The following is a 26,062-nucleotide window of genomic DNA, read 5'->3' on the forward strand; positions in this document are numbered from 1 at the left end:
AAGCTGCCGTCTAATTACAGTGAGGGAAAAAAAGTATTTAATCCCCTGCTGATTTTGTACGTTTGCCCACTGACAAAGAAATGATCAGTCTATAATTTCAATGGTAGGTTTATTTGAACAGTGAGAGACAGAATAACAACAAAAAAATCCGGAAAAACACATGTCAATTTTTTTATAAATTGATTTGCATTTTAATGAGGGAAATAAGTATTTTACCCCCTTTCAGTCAGAACGAGCTGAGATTAGGAGCACACTCTTAAAGGGAATGCTCCTAATCTCAGCTTGTTACCTGTATAAAAGACACCTGTCCACAGAAGCAATCAATCAATCAGATTCCAAACTCTCCACCATGGCCAAGACCAAAGAGCTCTCCAAGGATGTCAGGGACAAGATTGTAGACCTACACAAGGCTGGAATGGGCTACAAGACCATTGCCAAGCAGCTTGGTGAGAAGGTGACAACAGTTAGTGCGATTATTCGCAAATGGAAGAAACACAAAATAACTGTCAATCTCCCTCGGCCTGGGGATCCATGCAAGATCTCACCTCGTGGAGTTGCAATGATCATGAGAACGGTGAGGAATCAGCCCAGAACTACACAGGAGGATCTTGTCAATGGTCTCAAGGCAGCTGGGATCATAGTCACCAAGAAAACAATTGGTAACACACTACGCCGTGAAGGACCGAAATCCTGCAGTGCCCGCCAGGTCCCTCTGCTCAAGAAAGCACAAAAACATGCCCGTCTGAAGTTTGTGAATGAACATCTGAATGATTCAGAGGACAACTGGGTGAAAGTGTTGTGGTCAGATGAGACCAAAATGGAGCTCTTTGGCATCAAGAACACCATCCCCACCGTCAAACATGGAGGTGGAAACATTATACTTTGGGGGTGTTTTTTTCTACTAAGGGGACAGGACAACTTCACTGCATCAAAGGGACGATGGACGGGACCATATACGTCAAATCTAGGGTGAGAACCTCCTTCCTTCAGCCAGGGCATTGAAAATGGGTCGTGGATGGGTATTCCAGCATGACAATGACCCAAAACACACGGCCAAGGCAACAAAGGAGTGGCTCAAGAAGAAGCACATTAAGGTCCTGGAGTGGCCTAGCCAGTCTCCAGACCTTAATCCCATAGAAAATCTGTGGAGGGAGCTGAAGGTTCGAGTTGCCAAACGTCAGCCTCGAAACCTTAATGACTTGGAGAAGATCTGCAAAGAGGACAAAATCCCTCCTGAGATGTGTGCAAACCTGGTGGCCAACTACAAGAAACGTCTGACCTTTGTGATTGCCAACAAGGGTTTTGCCACCAAGTACTAAGTCATGTTTTGCAGAGGGGTCAAATACTTATTTCCCTCATTAAAATGAAAGTCAATTTATAACGTTTTTGACATGCGTTTTTCTGGATTTTTGTTGTTATTCTGTCTCTCACTGTTCAAATAAACCTACCATTAAAATTATAGACTGATCATTTCTTTGTCAGTGGGCAAACGTACAAAATCAGCAGGGGATCAAATACTTTTTTCCCTCACTGTATGAATCTTGATTCATGGATGGTATCTTCACAGATTCCCCCGTGGTTTGCCTGTTGTCGTGCATTTCCGTTGCTGGTTGCTTCACATCACAGTCAAAACGCAGATTGTGGCATTGCGTCATTGTTTTAAGAGTTCATTGTTTTTTTGGAACTGCATGCTATCGCCGGAGGTCAGGAGGTGATAACATACTTGTTTAAGTCGTAATGGAACCGCTATATACTTTACCGTTTACAGCTCTATCCTTTATGGCTATACGCGTTAAGAGCTCCGTTTTTTTTTATGGGGCATTTGCATGCTGAGGCTGCAGAATGCGTGCCTGGCTTATAACCCCTGTGGTCTAGGGAACCAAGAAAGCTCCCAAACACACCGACAGAGTGTGTCGGGCCCACGCAGGAGATGAACGCAGGCTGCAACAGGTGGAGACATGCAACGTACAAAGTAGCGTTCCCGCTGTGATGTGCAAGTGTGCCCTTGGGTGCTGGGTTACGCGCGGGTCTGATTGGCTGCAGACGATGGTCACCACCTGTGCAGCACGGTAAAAATCAGGACTATAATGGCAATGAGAATATTTCACGACACCGGAAGAGGGGAGAACTCGGTGGCCCAGATGTTAACTTGGTGGCCCAGATGTTAACTACCTCTCCTGGTATGCAAAAGGTCGTGGATTCGATCCTGGCCCTGACACCTGTATATTTGGAGTTTGCATGTCTCTCTCCCCGTGCTCGCGTGGATTTATCTCCGGCTCTTCCGGGTTTTCCCTCCACATGTACAAACATGCGTTTAGAGTATTTGGCTGCTATTCTGTAAATGTACACTTAATACGCCACTTGGTTGAGCTATCATTTGTGGCCAGGTCACTTATGAAAAAGAGCTATACATCTCAGTGGGCCTTACCTGATAAAATACAAAATAAATGTAAAAAAAATATATATAGTAACTAAATGTGATTGACTTAAAGCTTTAGTGACTGAAGGAATTCATATTCTTTGGGTCTTTCGGTAAAGTCACGCAGATAGAAATAAAAAATATCACGACGTTTCGATCGCAATGCAAGCAATCGTCATCAGGCGATATAAATAATGTAAATGTGATTGCTTTAAGTGGTACGTTGTTGCCTAACCGACACAAAAACGGGACTTTTTGAGTCCCGGAAAGACGTATTTCCCAGGAGGATACTCGTGTAAAAAACACACAAGAAGCTGGGAACTCGGCTGGAAATCCGGTTTTTAATTCTCAGCCATGCCACGTCAGTTGCAAGTGATATCTGAAGCTTCTGTGAGCCTTCCCTACTCTTTAGATGAGTGCCTGTCGCAGTGCATGAGCACTGGTATTAGAGCGACAGAGGTGACCTTGCGTGTGATGAGGGATGGACGGCCATACCACCCACCTCGATTGTGTTCCCGAACAGCACTTGCCCCCTATGTCCTTAAAATATAACTTGTTCATTTCACGTTGATTTTAATTTGAGGAAATTCATCTTGAAGGTGATCAATTAATACGATTGCAGCCCACAGTGAATTTTGAAAACATCAACGGAAGTACATCAGAGTGTGTTACTTCTAGAACTTTGAGAGACTGGTAAAGCTGCTGGTCACTTTACAAAAGTAACAGTCCCCAGACCTTCCAACAGATCACGTTGCTCTGTACTGCCATGTTGCGGCAGGTTTTCTCAGATGTGGCTTCGGGTCTGTTGTTCCGCACGGTGTCCAACGTTCTTTGCTCCACTTGCCGAAGATACTTCATCAGGAGTTCCGTCCTAATATTCCCGAAGAATCTGGACAAACACGTGTAGTCTGTCGCTCTCACTCACTCTAAATGAAAATGAAGTTAAGCAGGAAATTCGAACGGTGCTTTTACAGGCAGCGTTATTTATTTAGTGTACAGGGTCTCTCTCAATAGCCTGAATAAATTGGGCTGCTTAGGGACAGTGTGTGTACGACTACAGCAGTTGGAAGTGAGTTGTGCTTGATATGACATAAAGATGTCCCTTAATTAGAATTGTTTTCAAGAAATTACCACTGCCAATTGTTATATCTCTCACATGGAGCAACAAAACAATGTTTTCATAATCAAAATGCATAATGGTATTTCCCCCCCCCCCCCCACTCCTTTGATGAGAATCGAATCGCTGCATTTAGAGAGAGGTTCAAAGAGCTGGCTTTTATGTATTTGACATTTTGCCCATGCTATTAGAATTCTATTAAATTGTTGGGGTTTTTTTGTTCCCGTTTAACTTTTTTAATTAACGTGCTAGAAAGAGAATTGTGGGCGAATAAATTAAAAACAGGAATACATTAAACCTGAGCAAATGTAATGCAGGGACAATGGTTCAATAGAGAAATAAGACCCACTGGTAATTTGAAAAAAAAAACCTCATAAATTAATTGACCCACATTTTTGACTGAAATAATTAGGCTTAATACAGGCATATTGGTTAGGTAAATAGTGTCTGTGAAGCCACTAAAGTTAACATATTCATTTGGAGTTACAGTAGCCATCTAGGGTCATTTAACAGCACCAACAAGAATAGGGTCAAATCATTGTCCCTTTGCTTAAATGGGCATTGGAAATTCCACATTCCTATGGCAGGAAACCGTCTACCCGTGCAAGCACGACTTACAGCATAAACAGATGGTACTCATGTTATCTGCATCAGGGGGTGATGATCATGGTGGTAATGACGATGATAGTGTTTGTGAATTTGTGATGATGGCAATGATGGTAGTTGCCTGAGTTGGCCTGGCCTAGTACTTAATCTCTGCAATGTAATGATAATACAGCAATAAAAAAGCATCGGTCTTTATACTTTCTATTCAATTTAATCATAACAATAATGATAATAATTTACAACCTTTTGTCAATTGAATGTTGGGATGAAGGCCCACCCATACTGGGTCGGTCACAACGAAGAGGGGGGCCCGCTGTCAGTCCGGATAAAACTCGCCACCAATGTTAGCCATGGCCGGGACTCGAACCTCGGTTGTGTGGTTGCTCATTGCACTCCAACCATTGCTCCTCACTTGCTAATTATTCTTCAAATAAAAAAATAATAATAATAATCAAATTTTCAATATCTATAAACTACTTCTCATAACTAGAGCCTCCTCTGGTCAAAAGTAATGAATGAGGCCAAAGAAGAATAAGAAGGAGGGGAGGGGAGGTTGGGGTGGAATAGAATAAAAAAAAGCACAATCATCTGCACCTATTCAAAGGCTCTGTTTCAGGTGCTGCCCTCCTGAGACCCCTGGTCTAATGACCAGAGGACCACCTAGGAGAGGGATTTACTGCACACAGTGCCACCATTGTTGGCCAGCCCAAGGTGTACACAGACAACCCCGCCATTACCATCAGCGGGGTGCCGATGGAGTGTCGGCGAGAGGTGATATTGCAATATGGGGGCTGCTGAAGGGGATGTTCGGAAGGTGGATGGGGGTTGGGGGTAGGGCGAGTTAGGTGGCCGTGAGTGGGAGGACACCGGAGGAGACGGGAGCCCGGCAATTGTGGGTTATAATATTGCACTATCGCGGGCGATCAGCATGCATACACCCCGAGACCTTGTCAATAATGTAACGATAGCCCGGGAGGGCCTGAGGAGACATGTGGCGAGCGGGTTGCCTTTTGTTCTCGCTGGAGGGTCCCCAGTGTGGATTGCGCGCGTGTGTACGCAAAAGAGGCGTGCGTGCGTGCGTGCATCGCCCCGCGCTTTAGTGAACGCTTCCGCTGGGGGTTCTCGCTGTTGGGGGGATGACGGCCCTCTTTAGATTATATCATAACGGAGGTATAAGCTCATATACATACATATAGTACTGTAGTTCAGAAGTCAAGAGTTGGTTGTCTCACGTTGAAATGAGCGTCAGGGGGCAATCGTATATATTTGTGGCCCCGAGCCAGTGGTAGAAATTCCATATTGATAAGGCAGAAACCAGCCTCTCCAAGGGCAACGACTCTTGACTTCTGCCAAAGTGTTACTCATTCAGTCAATCCCTGGCTGAAGTTTTCGAATCGCGAATCACCACCTGGTGAGATGTTAACTACCTCGCCTGGTATGCAGGAGGTCGTGGGTTCGATCCCGACCCTGATGCCTGCTGTATATTTGGAGTTTGCGTGTCTCTCTCTCTCTCTCTCCCCCCGTGGTCGCGTGGATTTTTCTCCAGATTCTCCGTTTAATCCCCCTACACATCTAGAAACACGCGTTTAAAGTATTTGGCTGCTATACATTCCCACGTGATACGCCACTTTGTTGAGATATCCATTTGTGGCAAGGTCGCTTCTAAAAAAGAGCTCTGCAGCTCAGTGAGGCCTTGCCTGGTAAAAAAAAAAAATAACAATTTAGTTTGAACTTAAACCAAAGTAAAAAAAACGTATTGCGGTAGATTCTGCGGCAATTGACGGTCTATTCCAACATAGCCGACGTGTGCGTTGATTGCTACCTTAATGTATATATATATTTATAATCGCATGGGGACGTCTTTCTCCCTGTGTGGTCCTTCAAAACAAAAGCCACTGTGGTTCGTTCCGTTCCACGACAAGCCGTGCGGGCGGGGCACACGAGCCATCAGCGGCTTTGCGTCATTCACCCTCGACGGTTGGCAGGATAATTGCGAGGCTGTTGTGTTGGCCATTTCGTCAGGGGTAGCCTCCCCATGCACGGGGCGCCTTGTTCTTTACCCCAGGGGGGGTGGGGTGGCCCGAGAAGTCTCCGCAGCACCTGGTTGAACCTCCGCCCCTGCCGGCGACTCGCGTGATTATAAATTTTATATATATTTAATTTATATTTTATTCATATTTTATTTTATTTCCATTTTATTTAATTCATATTTTACTTATTTATATTTTATTAATATTTTATTTATATTTAACCGCCGCCCTCCCTCCCTCCCCTTCCCCTTCCCCATCACGCACCCAACCAGCGGACTGGCCCTGCCATCTTTCATCCACTTAATTCCGATCCGCCACACACGACGCAATGTAATGGGCCGACTCGCGCAAGAGAGAGAGATCAAGCCCCGGCGTGAATGGAGCGATTATTGCCCGTCGTCCCGTTATAGAGAACGTTTCATTTCGTTATTTGGACGTTCCTCGGTGCAGTTCGCCGCAGGTTTGCTTGTTTTGAAGGTCATCAACGGGCTGTGCAGCGTTTATGTAAAACAAACGACACTCCACGCAACGGTCCCCCAAGGAGCACAGCAGTTTGGTTATATCAGCGGTAGTCGTCTGGATACAGTACACAGAGATGCTATCGTATTACATACTAGCTCTGTAAGCAGGGTTACAGGCCACTGGCTTCCACGTGCTGGGAATTAACATCCCATGATGTACCAAACAAGCTGATGGCAGGGGGACCTTTTTTATAGTAGAATTAGGGTCATGTAGCTGCCTGTGCTACTGGTAAGAAGTCGAGCAGATTCTGCCATGGGTACAGGCTTTTTAATAACTGACTTGCGTAGAGTTACGTGTTATCAAACTCAATGTGTTTGTTGTTGTTGTTATTTTATCAGATCAGGCCCACTGAGCTGTATAGTTCAACGAAGTGGCTTATCATAATGTGGACATGTATAGCAGCCACAAACTCGCGTTTATAAATGTGGAGTGGAAAACCAGAGGGAGAACATGAAACGTCAAAATATTCAGGCGTCAGGGCCGGGATCGGGATCGGGATCGAACCCACCACCTCCTGTATACCAGGCGAGGTAGTTAACATCTCCTAGCCACCGTGGCACCAGGTGTCGACTCACGATTTGTAAACTTCAGCCGGGGATCGATTCAATGAGGAACTCTTTGGCAGACGTCAAGAGGCGTTGCCCTTGGAGAGGCTGGTCTCTGCCTTATCAATATGGAATTTCCACCACTGGCTCAGGGCCACAAATGTACACGATTACCCCCTGATGCTTATTTAAACGTGAGACAACCAACTCTTCACTTCTGACCTACAGTACTTTATATCTGTATATGAGCTTATACCGCTGTGATGATATAATCTAAAGAGGGCCGATGACGGAGACCGGCCGTGACTCCAAAGAGGCTGTTTACCAGCTGTGAATGTAAACAATATGTTCAAAGTCAAGTGAAAATCAAAGTGTCTCTCTCTGTTTGAATGAGAAACGGGGCGGTACTTATCCTTGCTTAGTGGCCCGAAAAACAAGTCGTTAAGCTACAACGTTTGGATGACAGCAGTCGCTCACTCCAGAGGATGATACTGACGATTGCCCATAAAGGAGTGATCACTTTATTTACCCCTTAGGGACAACACTCCAAGTTAGCCCATGACCGTGATTTGAACTCGCATGCTGATTGTGAGTCGAGTGCTCTAACCACAGCGTCAAGCCGCTGGATAATGGCTAATGTGGGTGAGGCAAAGATGATTTGCTGCATTGAGATCAAGTGGCAGTGGTGGTGCATTGGTGATCGCACTGCGCTGTGAACCTTGACCCCACCTGAGTTTGAGTCCCAGCCTCGGCTAACATCAGTGGCGAGTTATATCCGAGCCAGTCTTAGCCTCTTGCTTCTACAAAACTAGTCATCAGCACGGTGAGGTATTGCCAAACAACCTCCACAACTAACACAGCTTGGGAAGTGGATTAACATAGGGCTGTAAATTAGTACATACGAATGTTGAAATTAATTATCACCGTACGTAGCCAACCGTGCTAATTGGAGGTCAGTACACTATCGTATCGGTTTAAATTAAATACGGTTAACCAAACGCAAACGACAGCCCTCGCGACCCACGATCCGGTCACGCAATATAGAGCACGGACGCGTTGTTGCGCTACGCGCACGCCGGCCGGTGGAATTTCCACGGGGCGCTTTATCCAAGCGTTGCGTCAACACGCGCATGGGGTGGGCGCGCAAACAGGAAAACACACGGGGCGCAAATACGGTCCCGAGAGCAGTGGACTCGTGCGTGCAAAGGTCTGCCTCGTCCGCTTGAGCGCAGCGCGCTCTCTCGTTGTGCAACCTCCACCCCCCCCCCCCTCCAACCCCCCCCCCCCCCGCAGTTGCGCGCAGGGCAAAACAAAGTCCGAGAAAAACTCGGGCGAAGTGGAAAAATTAGTTGCAAGCAAAGTAGCGATGATAATACTTACATTGATATACAGTAGCGGCTTTTCATCAAGGGTATCAAAGTGCTGTACAGAACACAGCAGCAGCAGACACTCGACATAGAAATAATATTATAAATACATTTAATTCATAATTTACTAAATTAACTAAGCATTTAATAAGCGGAAGTATATAAATAGATTTTTAAGGCGCCTTTAAACAAAAAATGTCCACAGACTCAAGAGATTCTGATATCTTGTGGAAGAGCGTTCCATAGCGTGGGGACAACACGGGAAAAATCTCGGTCACCCATAGACCGAAATCTCGACCTGGGAGTGCAGAGAAGATCCTGCATCCCCACATCTTAGGGACCTTGAGGGGACATCTGGGTGAACCATGTCAATGATGTAGGCTGGAGAAAGATGGTTCACTGCTTTGTAAGTCAACAATAGGATTTTAAAACTGTATTGTACGTGAACCTGGAAGCCAGTGCAGGGAGGCCTAACAGGGTGTAAATAACAAGATGCGTCAAGCGGTTAAATGGCTGGGTATGACGAAGGCTGACCTCGGTTCTACGAACGGGCTTGCGTGTGTTTTCCAGTGACGTGATGCTGGTGGCGCTTATATCCCATTCGTTGATTCGCAACATCATCGGGGCCGTTATACATTTGCAAACGAGTCCGTCATTGTTAGTGATGAGGGCACCGGGACAATGGGGCATGGAGAGGGCCCTGCGACTGAATATGAAAACTGAAGAGCGTTTTGTAATAATAGGCGCAGCTGTCTGTTGAATTGGAGAGCTTCAAATTTAATAGCTAGCTGGGCTTTTTTTTGGCAGACTGAACTACTTGATTTAGTAACGCGGCTGATTTTGTTATATTTGACTGAGATTCCCTCCCACCTCCCCCACCGCCGTGTTCGTTTGTCTAATCAACATCATCACCTGTGCCATATTCGCTGGCAGAGGAAGGCCTTCCCCAATAATTCGCACCCGTCACGGTGATCTCACTATGCAAGAAATCCATATGGATGCTGTTCATGAGCTGACGTCATCGCTCCTCTGTCTGCCACGGGAACTTTCCATCCGTTGATTGCCACTCCTTTGTGAGTCTTTCCCCCCATTGATCCGTATCTCTACTGGCGATGTGTCCTCTCAATACAAAACTAAAGTAAGACGATGGACGAGTGACAGTTTTTTTTTGTCTGAACTACTTTTTATGTTTAGTTTGTTGTCGTTCCCCAGCGCCTTTGATTAGCAAGGTTGGCTAGGTAGGGTGTGAAAGAAGTTCAACATACATACGTGTCGAAACAGCTCCTTGTAAAATGTATTTTTGAATGTTGTGAATTTGAGCTTCAGACAAATCCTGAATATAAAAAAAACCATGAGCCGCATTTCAGAGGGGCCTTGGACCCATACAGACTTCTATGACACAAACATTTATACACGTCCCTTTTAAATTTAACTCCTGTGAGATGTCTAGAATTGATAAAAAAAAAATCTGCTTGTGTTTTATAGGATCCCGTAATAAATGATAGCCATAGCTCATAAAATATGCATAGGATTTAAAATTTTATGTTTAATTTGAAAGAGCAGTTGTAGGAATTTTAAATGTCAATAAAACCCTATAGGCAACCTTCTATGGGGATTTTGCTGGCCTGCATTAACAATATATTTCTGAGCACATTTCCGATAAATGTTTAGTGAGCAAGATATTTCTGAGTGTCAGCCTCACCAGAATACACTTCCAATGCAGAACTTGCTGCAAAGAATCCTGGTGTGAAAGCACACTGTGATGTAATAATATGCGCTGTACTACATTCTTTCTGCAGGATATGAAAACTTAAAACTTTCTTAAAATAATCATAAACAGTTTCTATTAGTGTTTATAATTAGTTTTTTGCTTCCAAAGTGATTTCTTACATTGGATGAATAATTCACTGTGAAGATCATGTTTATTTAATGATTTGCCAAACGCTTGGCTTGAATTTGCGGTTTCCTATAAAAAATGAGCATAATCGCAATAATATCGTGGTATACAAGCCCAACAATCTGGCTAAATTTGATTCCTCACAGAATAAGCTAGAAGAAAAAAAAACATCCATTAAAAATTCATCTTTGACAGTCTGCTTATAGTCACCCCCAAAATAAAAGTGGCCAGTGCAATTTTTTTTTTAAATATATATTTGAGTGTTGGCAATCACGTTGGTGCTGTAACTCGCTAACCACAGCCCAAGCTGAACACCTGCGCAAAAAGAGCTTCCTTGCTCATCGGATTCCTCCTACAGTCTAAATAAAGACTCTGATGGAGAAACATCCTGAAAGGTTCCAGACGCCGAAAGAGAGAGAGAGAGACTTTCCCCCTTAGAGCCTTGCGTTAAAGCCCCCCCCCCCGCCCCCCCCCCTCCTCGCGTGCCCTCTCGTTGTCGCAGGTGGCGTCGCTCGTCGCGGAGGGCCGTCGCGAGGGACCGCGGTCGCAGCAGCGAGCCGAGGGCGCCCAAGCGGACCCCGAGCAGAGGCCGTGCACGGGGGCGAGCGACGCCTCCTCCTCCTCCTCCGCCGCCGTCCTCTCCTCCCGCACGCCGGCGTCACCGTCCCTCGCCCGCTGCCCCTCGCTGCCTCCCGGCGGCGCTGCCCTGCACCTGGGGAGTGGCTCCATCGCCGCGTCGTTTTTCGCGAGGTGAGCCCGCCCGGACGCCCGCCCGCCCGCCACGTTGTTGTTGTTGCTGTTGTTGTTGTTCGTTCGTTCGTTCGTTTTGCGGTTTTCGTTCGGATGTGGAAATTGGCACGCGCGTTTGGTTTGTTTATGTCGGTGACTGGCCATCGTTATGAGCCATGATCGATCCGCTGCTTGATGGTCGAACCGAGCCATTGCCATCCCTTACGAGCCTGTGATGCACCAATTCACCCAGCACGTGCGCACGGGAATTTATTACACACTGTATCGCTTTGTCGCCCTGCTGTTGGATGTGAGCATCTGTCTAGCCGAGAGTTCTTCTCCATAAACACTTCTAATAACAATTTAAATTTGTAAGATACGATTCATCCAAGGAGTCTCGGACGATTTCCACACTTCAGCATCTTTCATAGAGAGCACTGTCCAACCTCTCACAAAGTCTCACCAACCGATAATTTTCTTGCCTCTTCCCCTTCCTCCCTTCCCTTTTTTCACCGTTGGATTATCTTCGTATCATCTCCAGCTATATCCCTCTTAGGATATGCCTTACGCTTACCACCTCATCCCATTTCTCAGTAATGCTCGCTTGTATCTGTATGCCCCTAATGCACACACACACACACGTATGCAGGTTATTGTATTCTGCGGTTATATTTCTAAGTGAATAAAACTATCAGAAAGACATATATATAACAGATGGAGTGGAGCAGTGGCTCAGTGGTGAGCGAATGCATGTCACTGATATTAGTGGCGAGTGATATCTGAACCGGTCTTGGGCTCGTCCTTCAGCCCAAACCCACACTGACCAGCGCAATGAAATATAGCCATACAACCTCTGGCTCGTGGAGGCCTTCGTCCAGCAGTGGATTGAGAAAGGACTGAAACCTTTTTTTTTTGTTTATATATAACAAATATATATTTTACATAGCAGCTGCAGATGGGCTTGTTGTTAAACACTGGCCGAACATTAGTGTTGTTGTTGTTGGTGGTGGTGGCGGTGGTGAAATTCAACTTGGGGCTTGCTTGCATCTGTGCACAGCTCAATGGGGCTTGCACATTCCGCGTAATCTGCTCAAGAATGTGGGTGGGCAGCATTGTGCCCTTAGATGATGTTGCCTCTGTGCTCTTGAGTTTATGGTCAAGAGCAAAAGCCAGTTAAAATATCTACATTTGCACAGAATATTCATAAGCCATGGGTTTTGTTTTCCCTTTGATGAATGCTATTTAACTGAATTGCAGCTAAGGTATCCCTTTGTTGTAAATTAATTATAAATTACTTAAACATTACTAGTTAATTTTAACGTGGCACTTATAATCATCATCATTTATGTGATCGTTTCATATTCACGGAGCAACGACATATATTTTACAATCTGCTCGCGTGCTTTTAAACTTTATGCTGCAAATATTTACGTGGTAAAGTCAAATAATCCAGTTTCTCTGCACACATATTCGAGTGTGGTAGATGCTTATCAGCACTGACTGTCCGGAGTCAGTAGTGGAAATTTCCCGTTATCATGTCGAGGCTAATCCATGTATAGGAAAACCACTGTTGAATTACCATTCAGCAGTAGTACCTATTTTATGGACCCTGGATATCATAATGGGCTGATTTGACCCCCAACAGAGATTTTAAATCGAGATTGTGAGCTAAGCGCTCTGCCAAAGTGCTCTTGAACGATTTAAATCAGTGCCTACACGAATCTAAATTTCCATGTACCGTCACTCAACCTATATTTCTATTAAGGCATCGTTTATATATTAATAACATTGTAGACGACCCACAAACCCGATAACAGCAGCTGATTATATTATTTAATAAAGCCTATATTGTGACGCAAAATAAATAACTATCAAAGCCATCTATCTACCTTACATTGCCGTATTAACTTTCATATCTGACTTCTACACATGTATTTACGTGTTGAGTGTAAGTGGCTGTGAAATAATCGGACATAATAGAGTCTGCGTGCGTCTAAGCATTCGTCTTTCTTGCAGGCGATGCCTGTGCTAATGGCTCTGCTGCAAAGTAACCATTTGTTCTGGCGATGTATTTTCGAGTGAATAAATACGTTGCTCAGGACCGTTTTTTGCCTTTCGTGCGCATTTATTGTGTGCTTGCCACCCCTGAAAACGGCAAATACGTTTGAACTAAACCCTTATGCATATATTCAACCGCGACCATTACTGCCTTTTGCGGGGCAAAGCGAAAACCTGGTTATCAATTTCACTAAAAGGCTGGAGGGTGGCGGCGGTGCCGAAACTATTTTTCAGAGCAAATTAGAAATAATTATACCCAATCAGCATTTGTATTCTTTTATGTCTTTTTATTAATTCAATCGAGACGGCGGACGTAATTATGGAAATTGTTAAACATACTCCAAGACGAAATCCCCTTTTGTGGGCTCTGGCTTTTCATTATTAAAAGCTTGGCCCGTTTTTTTTTATATAAACGTCAAAAATGACCAGAGGCTTAAGTGCAAGCGTGTAGTGCTTCATAATTGCTGCAATTAGTGCTGTGCCGTGCCTCGAAATAAACAGTCTTATTCAATCACAAACTGCGATCCACACACAGGCAGACTCAATGTGGGGCCCGTATTGAAGTCTTGAGTATTATTGTAATGATTGTTTTCTTGTTTTAACACCGGAGGAATATTGGTGCACGTGCATTGTTTAATGCACTCACAATAGTGAAGATTATCATTATTTACATCTCTATGTAAAGTCCACTCCTGAATGAGTGAAGGCCTTATACATGCCGTGTCAGCCAAGACTCGGGGGGGGTGGTGAAGTACGGTAAAACAACTTGCCACGACGGGAAGGCATAGGGAAGGCTTCATCCAGCAGTAGATTTATAAAGGGCTTTACATTTTTATCTCAGAATCAGAATTTGGATTCATGCTGGAGGAATCCGATGAGCTATGAAGCTCTTTTTCACAGATGTTCTTAATATGGGTAGGTCAGAAAGTTACAATAACAAACAATTCAAAACACGATAGGAGAGGTAAGCAAACCACGAAACTAAACTTTTTATTTTATTTATTTTACCAGGTAAAGCCCACTGAGCTCTTAACTTATTTTTTTTTTCAGAAGTGACCTGGCCACAAATGATAGCTCAACGAAGTGGCTTATCACGTGCACATTTATAGCAGCCAAATCATCTGAATAATCTGAACGCGGCCGAGAAGGCAGCAATCGAGGAGATGGAGCGATGAAATCAGCTCGTGTGCAAGGTGTAGATGCTTAGATTGTGGGACCGTGAGAGCCGGTGATGGAGGTCTTCATCCAGCAGTGGATTGCTCACGGCTGATGATGGCAATAGAAGTGGGGGAAGAGTACCGGACGTCAATTAATCCATGCTACATCATTTAGGCATCGACGTAAAATGTAAATGTTGCAATTGTCCTCACAGTGTCCTAGTTTTGTTTTTGTTGTATCGATATCCATGGACGTTGGGGGCAAGTCACTCCAGAGAATACTTTTCACTTGGGACTCTGCAGGATAGGCCCATGCTTTACGTGATTTGGAATTAACAGGCTTCAACATATCAAGTAGAACGTTTTCTTTTCCATAAAAAAATCACTGAAAAACAAAACCCCACTGCTTTCAAGGGGGGATTTTTTCCCCATGGAGCAGCGTGTGTGTGTGTGTATTTCAACAAGTTCAATCATAACATAATGATGGCAGCTCTCGCGGTTTTATTAATAAAGAAGTAAGGACTGCATGTAAATGGTGATTGACTGTAATAATTAGCGCTGTGTTTGTAACTGTGGCGCTGATCATTTGTCAGACCCTGCCTTCCCTTTTCTGCGCTTGCCACTTCGCCCTGGCACCTGCCCCGGCTTTGTTTCACCATGAACCAGATCGTGACATTTACCCCTTCCTCACCTGTTGTATCCCCATTGTTGTGGGCAGCATTGGTATATAAATACGCTGTGGAGATGAGATAACATAAAGCGCTGGTATCCAGAACACATCATGATGATGATGAAGCAGTGTTGTGGAATTTGTAGTAAAAATCACAGAAGCATGTCTGCTCTCCATATATCAAGCTAGATAGCCAGAGGCAGATGGGCCCATCATCAACACCACGAGTAATACACGTGCATAGGTTCTTGGTTAATTCCGAAAAAAAACCAAATTAGCGTATGATAAATGCAGGAGCCTAGTCAAAGCATCTTCGCACTCGAACGAGTGCTAGGCAGTGATCATCACCATTGATGGGCCAGTGTTGGGAATTCCTCTTGTCTGTGGCAGGGATGAGTTCGAATGGTGCATGACCGTGAAAATCGTAATTTCCATATGTGACATTTCCACATGTGAAATCTACACATTTGACATTTCCCAAGTAGAGCGAAGCAGTGTCCTGAGTTTGATCAGGTTTTTAGCAAATAATTTAGAGAACATGGTTTATTTTGTTTGTTCTTCATTTAAGAATGATGATTAAACTCACTTTCGTCGCTTGCAGTGCTCTCGCAGTGCTCAATATGACCTGAGTGCCATACAGCAATGCAGCGTCAATGCAATGCCACAAAGGTATTGTGCACTGCGCATGTTTTGCGTTTTTTGTTGCCGTGTTGGCTTTCCGATGTGTTACTTCAGGTTGCACCGCGTGCTGTTCGACATTATGTGCAGCATTTTGTGCCACGGCCTGGGAGCTTCTTCACCTTCTTTTGAGTTTGAATTGGGACCTTCATTCAGGTCCTAAAGAAGCTTTGTCACTGGCAGGACGAGATGCTCAAGCTTTATTGGCATTACATTGGCATGCAGTGACCTAGATGGGATATAAACTGTGGCCTTTGCACGGATGACTGAATGTATTCCCATTGGAATGTGGCTAATGCTCACAGTTGCGCTGCCTGTAGCGTGATATTTGTAAACCAAAAGTAGATGTTTTGCATTACTAACAAATCTAGACTCAGATGTAGGCTGCTGGCCCAGACAGCTCATTCCATATCAGGACTTAACCTGGGTTTGAATCCTGGTAACCACTCATGAATTAAACTGGTTCTTAAGTATAGCAACTTTATGCTCTCAGCCTAAACCTAAATAACTGCACAGAAAAAAAAAACATCACGTTAAATTTGGTATGTCACTTAACCCTTTCCCATTCCGAGATGACTGAAAGTTTTCAGGTCGAGGGATCCTTCACCGCTGAATCTCGGAAAGCACAAGCGGCTCAGCGTACATTTTTTTCAGAGGCGTAGCGCCGCTGTTTTTAAAGGCATTGCTACTCACGACCCGACTGCTCTTTACGATAGCTGGCACCAAACTGTGCCACAAGCCCTCCCGCAAGGCCTTGTGGGAGCCTCGGTACCAATAAAGTTACTTACATTTTTTGTTTTTCTTCTGACGCTGTAGACTTATAAAAACACATCTTGTCAATAAATGCGTGCACAATTCATAGTTTGAATGTAACATGCGAAAATATAATTGTGGATCACAAAATTTGTGAGCCAACAACGTACGGTGTGAATGTAAAGAGTTTCAGTTTTGCTTCAGTGGATTATGAAATGAAAAAAAAGTCTGCCAGATATTGAAGTCATATGTGTAGAATTAAAACCCGCAAGTGCATTGAAGTCAGTTGTGACAATCAATGACGTTATAAAACGGTATAAAGTAGAGTCACAAAAGCCATGTCAATGAGAGAGGAGCACTACAGCTCACAGAGAAAATGGCTTCATGCACAAACAAGACCGCTGCTGTGTCCATGTCGCGTCGGTGGGCCAGAGCCCACAGGTTGAACTGCCACATTTCATCGCAGGGGCCAGTCCCCTTGCATAGGACGGCAAACGTCAACTTCCATGCGAAGAGAAGTGAACATTTTTTTCATCATCAAAAAGGAATGATGAGCTCCGTAAACCCTCACCGAGAATTGGTCATGTGAGTTTATGGCCTGTCATGGTATATTACGGGATATCACTGCAGAGGTGATTATTCGTAGTTGCCTCTCTTTCAATGCAGCCTCTACTGTCCCAATTCATGCACGAATGTCGACATTATATTTCGATGGGAGCCATCTGTTAAACTCAGAGGCTTGGACACCTGTTCTCACGAGCGCGTGTAAGATAGAGATAAAGGCGTGCGTAAAAAAAGAATGCGTCTGAAGAATGCATCTCATCTGGACACAATTCGGCCGTTGGATGTTTCGAGGCAAGCGGCTCTGTCGTCCGGTTTCCCATCGTAATTGCGCCCCACGGTTGACTCCCTGAGCCCGTGGGCATTTGGCTCTCAATGGCCGCGAGAGTCGGTGCAGCGTTTAAGAGATCGTGGGGCCCAATTACTCTGAGGGATGGCGAAGGGTAGCCGTGGGGACAATGGAGCGTCCCTTTCCATACAAGCCGGATGGACACACTACATTTGGCTGGCGTAATTACACCTGATGCAAGACAACCACGGCCATTCACAGAGCAGTTAGAGACACCAATCCCTCCCCGGGCAGTTACACCACCTATTCTCCAATTTTTTATTATTATTTTGACCTTATATTGTTTCATTTTCAGATGTGTATATTTTATGATTCGTGCCGTTTCAGGCTTTTGGTATTATCGTTCTCGCTGAATATGTTAATGCTTTACAGACCTTTGAGTATCCGCTGATGGGTGAAGGTCTATCCACACCATGTCAGTCATGGAGGGTGCTTGACGATACTTCACCAGGCTGGTCAGGACAAGTTCAGATATTACTCATCACTTACGTTAGCCATGGCTAGGAATCAAACTCAGGCAACCAGGTTCACAACACGAATGCTAGCCACACGTGAAAATGAGAGATGAAAGTGCCTGCTTGCTCGAATGACCGTGGAGTCGTGCTCATCTCCGTTGTGGTGGCCCTGAACGAGCGGTGAAAATTCCACATTCCCATGGCTCGGAGCCATTGCGCAAAGGGAGACGCTGGACCTTTTCAAGCTTTACACTCTTTTGTCGCAGGGTTTAATCGCGGTGCCGAAATTATTCAGCAGCGTGGGAAAGAAGTCAGAGGTTTTTTTTTTGCTTTTCTTCCAGTTACGCTTCACCCTTATCCGAGCCGCTCATGGGGATCTAATGGATCTCGCTCTCACAATCGGCTCGTCGTCAATTTTTTTAAGCGTTCAGTTGGTGGTCGCCTTTTCCGGTCTCTCGTCACCGAATCCACTCCAGGTGTAAGAGGCTCTCGCGGCTGTCACCGAGATGAGCCGCGGTTGTAGCTGTGGGTGGCTCAGGGGACTGAGTCCGATGTCAAGATACGGAGCAGCCTTCCCCTCCTCCTCTGTGATCCTGAGCTCAAGCCTCGAGGTGGATGAGCTTCGAAAAAAGAAAATTGTTTAGCCACTTTTGTCCGAATTTTTTTTCCATCTGTGCCAAAACCGATTGACTAAAAAGTGTCAATGCTGGTAGGCGTTCACACGGGCGCTGTTGTTTTTTATATATAAATCTCGGAGTAACTGTTAGTTATGTTTGTATTGTTTATTTACTCATTCATTGATTCTGTTGCTTCATCGGAAGCTTCTTCATAAGGTCATGAATGGACGTTTGGATTTATAGCATGCTTTAATGAAATATACGCATTTTTGAGGCTACCGAGCATTCTGAGCGGAACTTCATGGCGATGGTTACACTGATACTAAATATTTCCGAAAATGAAATCGGGCAAAGAAGGTCCCTCCAGAAAAAAAAGTCTTTAGCATCAGTGAGTCTGTTCTGTATAAATGATAAAAAAAAACAAAGCGAACGTTGCTTAGAGTATTTTAAATATAACAATTAAGAGATTAATTGCGTAATATAATGGGGAAATAAAGTACCAATGGCGTTTATTATTGAAGAATAACGCAACATCCATATTTGCGTCTGATTTACATCTGTTGCTCAAAACTATTTTTGGGCACCATTCATGAGGTTTGCGCCGTGCACTAATGCCGGGAATTAAATTTCTTCGAAGTCAGAGGTCAAAATGTCTCCCTGCTCAAGTGACAAACGGGGCAGCACTCATTTCCTTGAAAGTCTTGAGCAAGCCGTGACATTTTTAAATACATTTTTTATGGCGGTACGTACGTTGAACTTCTTTTGTACCGTACGTAGCCAACCACGCTCATCGGAGGTGCAGTGTTGAGTCTATGGGCAGAGTTACTCGATGTGCAGTATGTATGTTGAACTTCTTTCGCACCGTACGTAGCCAACCACGCTCATCGGAGGTGCAGGGGAGCCTTCTCTCTATAGAACAAGCACTGTAGACTCATTGGTTTTTTTCGGTAAAGTCACGTACGGAGAAATACAATAAAGTTGTATTAAAACAACAAAAACAATCACGACGTTTCGATCACAACGCAGGCGATCTTCATCAGGTGTCAAGAACAAATCACGGAGGTAAATACAACAAAAAGATGAGAGACGAGAATTCAACAAACCTGAAAAAAACATTACGTGAAGCACATCCAGTCAGGCCAACAACACAGTTAGACACTTCCTGGCGGACCACGAATTTCAGAAGTGTTAAATTTCGTGTTCAACATTTGGATTGAAAATACCAGCATAGATAGAATTAATAGAATTAATACTTTATTAAGCACTGTAGAATTTCAAAGAGGTGGTGATCAAAATATCATCCCTAGAGGGACGATGGCCTCGTCTGGGATTTGAACTTATACCCTTTTCAACTGCTGAACATCTTTCACACCGTACGTAGCCAACCGTGGTCCAACCACGTTCTGTTTTGCTTGGGCAATGATAATAATACTGAAGCACATAGTAAAATGATACGACGTTGTACAAAAAAATCGCACGTTATAAAAACGTTAAAAATTATTATAATAATAATGACAATTACGCTTTGCGATAAATTAGCCAAAAGCTGGCGCATTCTAGAAACGTTGGTAGACACCGTACGGGCGCTCGTCCCCTTGGGGAAGTCGGGACGCTGTCGCGCCGAGGCCAGCTCATCGATTGATCTCGCTTCACCCGCGGCAGTAAACGGACGGTTAAAATAAAGCGTGATCATAAAAATGAAATAATGCAATAAGCGAGCGGTGATATAGATGTCTGCTGGAATTAATAGAGGCGAAAGCCAGTGGCAAGAGACCTCCTTGGAAACCATAAACTCCAAACTACTCGTCGCAGGGGCTGACCGGCATGCAAGAGTCACTCAGTGTTTGCTAATTCGCTCGCCCCACTCTGCTTTGTGCCCTCGTTTTAAAAGAAGCGCGCCCTCCTTAACGGAGTGTTTGAGATGGGAAAAATAACCATGCCATCATCACCTTAGGAGCTGTAACTTAACAGCAGCTTCCAAAGTGATGTTCGTTGTTGGAGATAACGTGGCCTTATTCTTAGCTAAGAATATGAATTACTGCAGTCACGAAAGCTTTAAATCAAAATTTTAGGTGGCCTTGTTAGCTTTTTCGAGGTACGTTTAGTTACTGTTGGCACGTACGTGTTTGTGCGTGAGTATTGGGGCCTCAAATTACACCTAATGTGGCACAAGTGGTGTGGTGACATTACCGCCACTTAGGAGAGAACAGCGGTTGACGTTGCGTGGAGAATTTTGTAGGGCTGTACATGCCGGCATCGTCTGAACAATCTACAAAAAGCAGCAGTTTTCCTGAAGTCAGCAGAGGTTGCCTGTGGAACAGAATGGCCCCTGTCATGGGGTGAAGGAATTTCGAACCCTGGCTCAGGACCGCCAGTGGCAATGAGCGCTGCCCAATTTGCGGACGCTAACTTTTGGCCGTTATCTAAATGTTGATATGTTCCATTTTTTTTAATTTTACAACCCTGAGATTTTGACAAGCATTTTACGTGTAATGTTGCTCTTCTCTACCATTTTTTCCCGGAATTATTCTGCAGCTCAGCATTGAAATTGGAATTCCCCACAACATGCTGGGATGATGTTTTATTTATTCACAGAAATAAAGAAAAAAGCATCAGCTGTAGCACGGCCGAGGGCTCATATTAAAGACACCTCCACCGAGGCTTATATGAAAACCCGAACGTAAACGGTTTATATCCACTATAAATGTGGCGGTGTATGGAATACCACATCAACGGGGCATGCATATTGAAAAGGTCCAAAACTACAATAAAAATAAACACAACCCTGCCAGGTTAGGTCACGCACGCTAGAATATTTTTTTACGTGTGAAAAGACGTATTGCCTGGCATGCATGCATTATGAAGTGATTCATAATTGGTTATTTTTGGTGCGAGATCACCGTCTAGGTATAATGTCAGTTTTTAACGTTAACCCTCCACCACCCGAAGTAGCCGATCAAGTAATATTATACTTTGACGATGTACAATGCCAAAATAAACTAAATATGAATCGTGATATTCATCGTGAGAGCCTCCGCATAAAGAGAGGGATGATGCGTTGCAAAATACAAGCACGGTACCACCTTTGCGATGCATGGCTGCATGGATATTTGGTAATTTCGTGAAAAGTGTCCTCCTTTTAATGCATCCAGCAATTGCTCAGTGAGCCTCGAGACTCGTTTTCATTTGGATACTCCTTGGCATAGTTGTTCATCCCCTTTGGCAAACACGTTTGTGCGTGGGAGGAAACCAGAATGCCTGGATAAATCTCCACAATTACGAGGGGATATCCGTGGAGATAGGCCAGCAAACCTTGTCGCACTACCATCGCCTACTTTGTCGCTGTGCAAGTTGGGTGTGTCACACACGTGATTTGTGTTTGCGTAGTCCATCAACCCTTGTTCCAAAGAATTGGGTGACCATATCCTCATAATTGTCATCATCACGCGTTTTTAATCCAGCATTGGAGTGGGAATATCTGAATATGCATGCTGCATCGTTAATTCGCAAATAGTGCGTGTGTCTATGTGTTTCTATACCGAGTGGGGAGCAGTAGTGTAGCGGTGGGCACGCTGCGCTACAAACCCGGCGATCCGAGTTCAATTCCCGCTCACGGGCAAGACCAGTGACGGTTATTTAAAAACGTTCTAGATGTCCCCGAGGTCAATTCAGCCTCAAATGAGTACCTGGTGCGGTGAGTAAACATCACCACTCGGGAGACAAAGGCGGCCCAGCGTGTTGTTGGCCACCCACCCCGTCGTGTGCCCGTGCCGGCCTTCGTAGGCGCTACTCGCTAACAGCACTTGCCCTAACAGTCTGTTAAGACTATATAGGGGATCTTTGTCTTTGCAAACACCAAGTGGAGAGCAGACGAAAAAGTCTGCTGTGCATTTTTTTTTTACATACAAGCAAGCATAGGTATGCATGATAGCAAGGAATTCCATTATGGATCAAAGCAGACATCACTTAGTGCAAACATTCAGAAAGAGAAACTTCCCTGCGATTGCTCCACTATGCAATGGCAGATAAGAGGCTTCTCAAGGTCAGCCAGCCGTCGATAAATAAAAAGATGAATAAAAAAAAGAACCTCCGCCCTTCCCCCCCCCCCCGTACTGCAAACGCGAATGCATGAGACACATGGGTCGGAAGAGATTACATTTGCCGGAGCCGTCTGGCTACCTTTTAGTGGAGCTCCTGGACCCGGCGGAACGTTGTCGGCTGTGGAAGAGGCCCGCGTGATGCTCCGCGCGACATTAACGCGGCGGCGTAAAGGTAACTGGAGGAAAGTTATCAGTCATTCCCACCGGAGCCACGGAAAGTCCCCCGGATTATTCCGTGTATGTGTGTGTGCACGCGTTCGGTTGCCTTGTGAAATAACACACTGGGAGGGGCTGGTGTAGTGGTTAGGGCACTGTGCTGTAAAACTCGGGTTGCCTCAGTTCGATTTTTTGACCATGGCTAACATCAGTGGCAAGTGATAACGGAATTGGTCCTGCCTCTGCCCTCTTCTGACCAGTGTGTCAAAGTATGGTCAGTCAACCCCCATGAGGCCTTCATCCAGCAGCGGATTGATTAAGGGCATTATGTTGTTATTGTTGTTATTATGATACTTGAGGGAACTTATTTCAGCGTCGCTTTAGTTTGATCTGGCCCCGGATGGAGATGTGAGGTGAGGGCACCAGACTCTCACATCCCAAAGCTCGGTTAGACCAAAACTACCACCGCCTCCGTTGGAAGCCAACCATATCCCTTTGGGGAGACTGGCCCCGTCTTGAGAATGTGGAATTTCTGCCACTGCATCAGGGCCGTCGAGAACAACGAGCACCAATCTGTAAATGGTTAGCGGAGAAACATGTACTTTGCCCCACCCCTCGAGAGACGGAGGCGGCGTGGTTGATGATTGATGATGAAATAATCAACTTTGGGTGACAACTCAAAATGTCCCCCCCAAAATTTTTTTACTGAGCGAGAAAAAACAATAAAAATGATCATCACATTCATTCCCAGTACCAACACGGAGTAGGAAGAGGGCCGAGGTTGTACCCGTAATTGCATTGGTCGAATTTAAAATATTGTCACAATGCGCCGTGGTATTTAACACCCCATTAATTTCATAGCGTGCTATTTCGCAGAAAAGCGTTAATTGGGCGGGGAGGCAGTCGGTCGGTTGGAGGCCCTCTGTCCGCTGGGTCCACCGTCCGTCCGTGCGTCCCGCCCAGACAGCCCCACACCATCGCCCGACGGCTCGCAGCCGACTCTCGTGACCGCCGCCGGCAACGAGCCGATTTACGATGGCACGACGCGACTGGAGCGATGGCACATGACTGACATCGCCGGTGGCAAAATTTGTCGACAGCCATCCTCGGCTTGCCCTCCCCCCACCACCACCACCGCCATCCGCCACCGGCTTCCTGTAACTCTAAACCGCGGTTGTTTGAAACGCGGTTGCCAAGCATGCGAAAAGCGGTTCACTTGGTCCGCTCGCTCTGGCGTTGAACTGTACACTTGTTAACAGACAGCACTCACAACAATATCACTGAAATGGAAAACTATCGGTACGTTTTTTTATTTTATTTTTTTGCTACTCCCGGTAAGGATTGAATTGCCAACCCCCTGTCAAGTCCTTTTTTATGCATGCACAGTTGAATCAAAGTAATTTATTATGTTTTGTGAGTGGCGCTAATTTTATTTGGCTATCGTCAGCTATTTTTGTGAATTCCACATTCCTATGATGAGAGCCAATCTTTGCACATGACAACTGCTGATTACCTTCCCGCATAAATGGGATGTTGACGAGCATGAGGGACTCTGGAGCGGGATGATCAGCTGAGTTGAACCCCAACCGGGAGTTGAACTTGCAACCTTCTGAATGCGAGTGGAGTCCCTTTGCTACATCACCAGCGAGCCAGATGGTGTTCATACAGAGTAGGAACACAAATATTTTTTGTGTGAAAAAATATAGTTTTTTTTTCAACAGCGCGCACAAAGGAAACACAACCAGGGTGGCATGGCACCGACGCTGCTGTTACAATCGAGTGGAGCTAATAGGAGCTCAAGTTTGATTTGAAGCTTCCGTGACTGCAGGAATTACTCTTTAGTTCTTTCGGTAAAGTCACTTCCCTCTTGCTTCCCACTTGCTTCCCGCGTGCTTCCCACTTGCTTCCTGCGTGCTTCCCGCGTGCTTCCCACTTCCTTCCCACTTCCCACTCGCTCCCCACTTGCTTCCCACTCGCTTCCCACTTGCTACCCACTTGCTTCCCACTCGCTTCCCACTTGCTTCCCACTTGCTTCCCGCGTGCTTCCCGCGTGCTTCCCACTTGCTTCCCGCGTGCTTCCCGCGTGCTTGCCACTCGCTTCCCATTTGCTTCCCACTTGCTTCCCACTTGCTTCCCACTTCCCACTTGCTTCTCACTTGCTTCCCACTTGCTTCCAACTCGCTTCCCACTTTCTTCCCACTTGCTTCCCGCGTGCTTCCCGCGTGCTTCCCACTTGCTTCCCGCGTGCTTCCCGCGTGCTTCCCACTCGCTTCCCATTTGCTTCCCACTTGCTTCCCACTTGCTTCCCACTTCCCACTTGCTTCTCACTTGCTTCCCACGTGCTTCCCACTCGCTTCCCACTCCACTTGTTTTCTCATTCATTCATACCTGATGACGGTTGCTTGTGTTGCAATCGAAACGTCGTATTCTATTATTTAATTAATTTTCCTTCTACGTCACTTTACCGAAAGAACTAAAGAGTGAGAGCTCAAGTTTGGTTAACTGTTTACAGTCACCGCAAGGTAGATGCATTTTTTACAGTCAAGTTGTTCATTTGTACCTATATTTCATCAGTCACGCCTCTGCACACTAGTCACACCCGGTACGCGACAGGCAAGACACAAACAAAAAAACACGGTGCAGTGGGGGGAAAGGGCTCCTCAGCCACAAGGCCAAAAAGGCAGAGTTTGAATAATACATTAGCGAAAAATCCGACGACTTACTCTGCCCTCCGAAATATCGCACAGACTTCTTGGCTTTCAGCCTCTGTGAGCTGTCGGCAGTCGTTATTCATGTTCCGCGCGAGACTCTCGCCACTCCGCTCGCAAGTGCGTGCGGGGTCGCGAGAGCCGGCGAGCGAGCCGGGGGCAGTTTCCGAGTTGCACAAGAGAAAAGCCCCTTCCCAAAAAAAAGACACCGTTTCGATTATGTTTTTTGCCACCCTTTATTTATCCCGCCGCTTTGTTTCCACTTCTCGCAAGGTCCATCTCGATAGGAGAACAAGAGAATCTCATTTATTTTCTGGGGCTTGGCCAGCCCAGCTTTAGCTGGGTTTGGACAATGCGGGGGCGGGGGGTGGAGGTGGTTGGGCGACTTGAAAAAGGGACCCAATGATTAATAGGAGAGTGGTTAAACTGCAGACTGCGTTACGGAACTTTTGCAGCATTGTTGGGCACTGAATTAACCTCGGGCTACAGTTGCGTTATCCGGTGTTGTGGCGCTAACGGCGAGAGTGCCCGCCTCGCATTGGGAAGGTTGGCGAGTTCAAACTCCGGT

At 45.5% G+C, this 26,062-nt stretch overlaps 1 protein-coding gene across 1 annotated transcript in view; it reads left to right on the plus strand.

Annotated features, from left to right (window-relative positions):
- The window catches only part of LOC116947861 (kinesin-like protein KIF26A), a 114,945-nt gene that overhangs the window by 27,666 nt on the left and 61,217 nt on the right, over window positions 1–26,062 (plus strand). Inside the window, exon 3 of the mRNA XM_076071096.1 lies at window positions 11,006–11,253. Coding sequence (XP_075927211.1) covers window positions 11,006–11,253 — 248 coding nt within the window. The remainder of the gene's footprint in view (window positions 1–11,005; window positions 11,254–26,062) is intronic.

The sequence above is a fragment of the Petromyzon marinus genome, chromosome 31, assembly GCF_048934315.1.
Source record: "Petromyzon marinus isolate PM22_M1 ecotype Great Lakes invasive population chromosome 31, UKy_Petmar_22M1.pri1.0, whole genome shotgun sequence".
Classification (NCBI taxonomy): domain Eukaryota; kingdom Metazoa; phylum Chordata; class Hyperoartia; order Petromyzontiformes; family Petromyzontidae; genus Petromyzon; species Petromyzon marinus.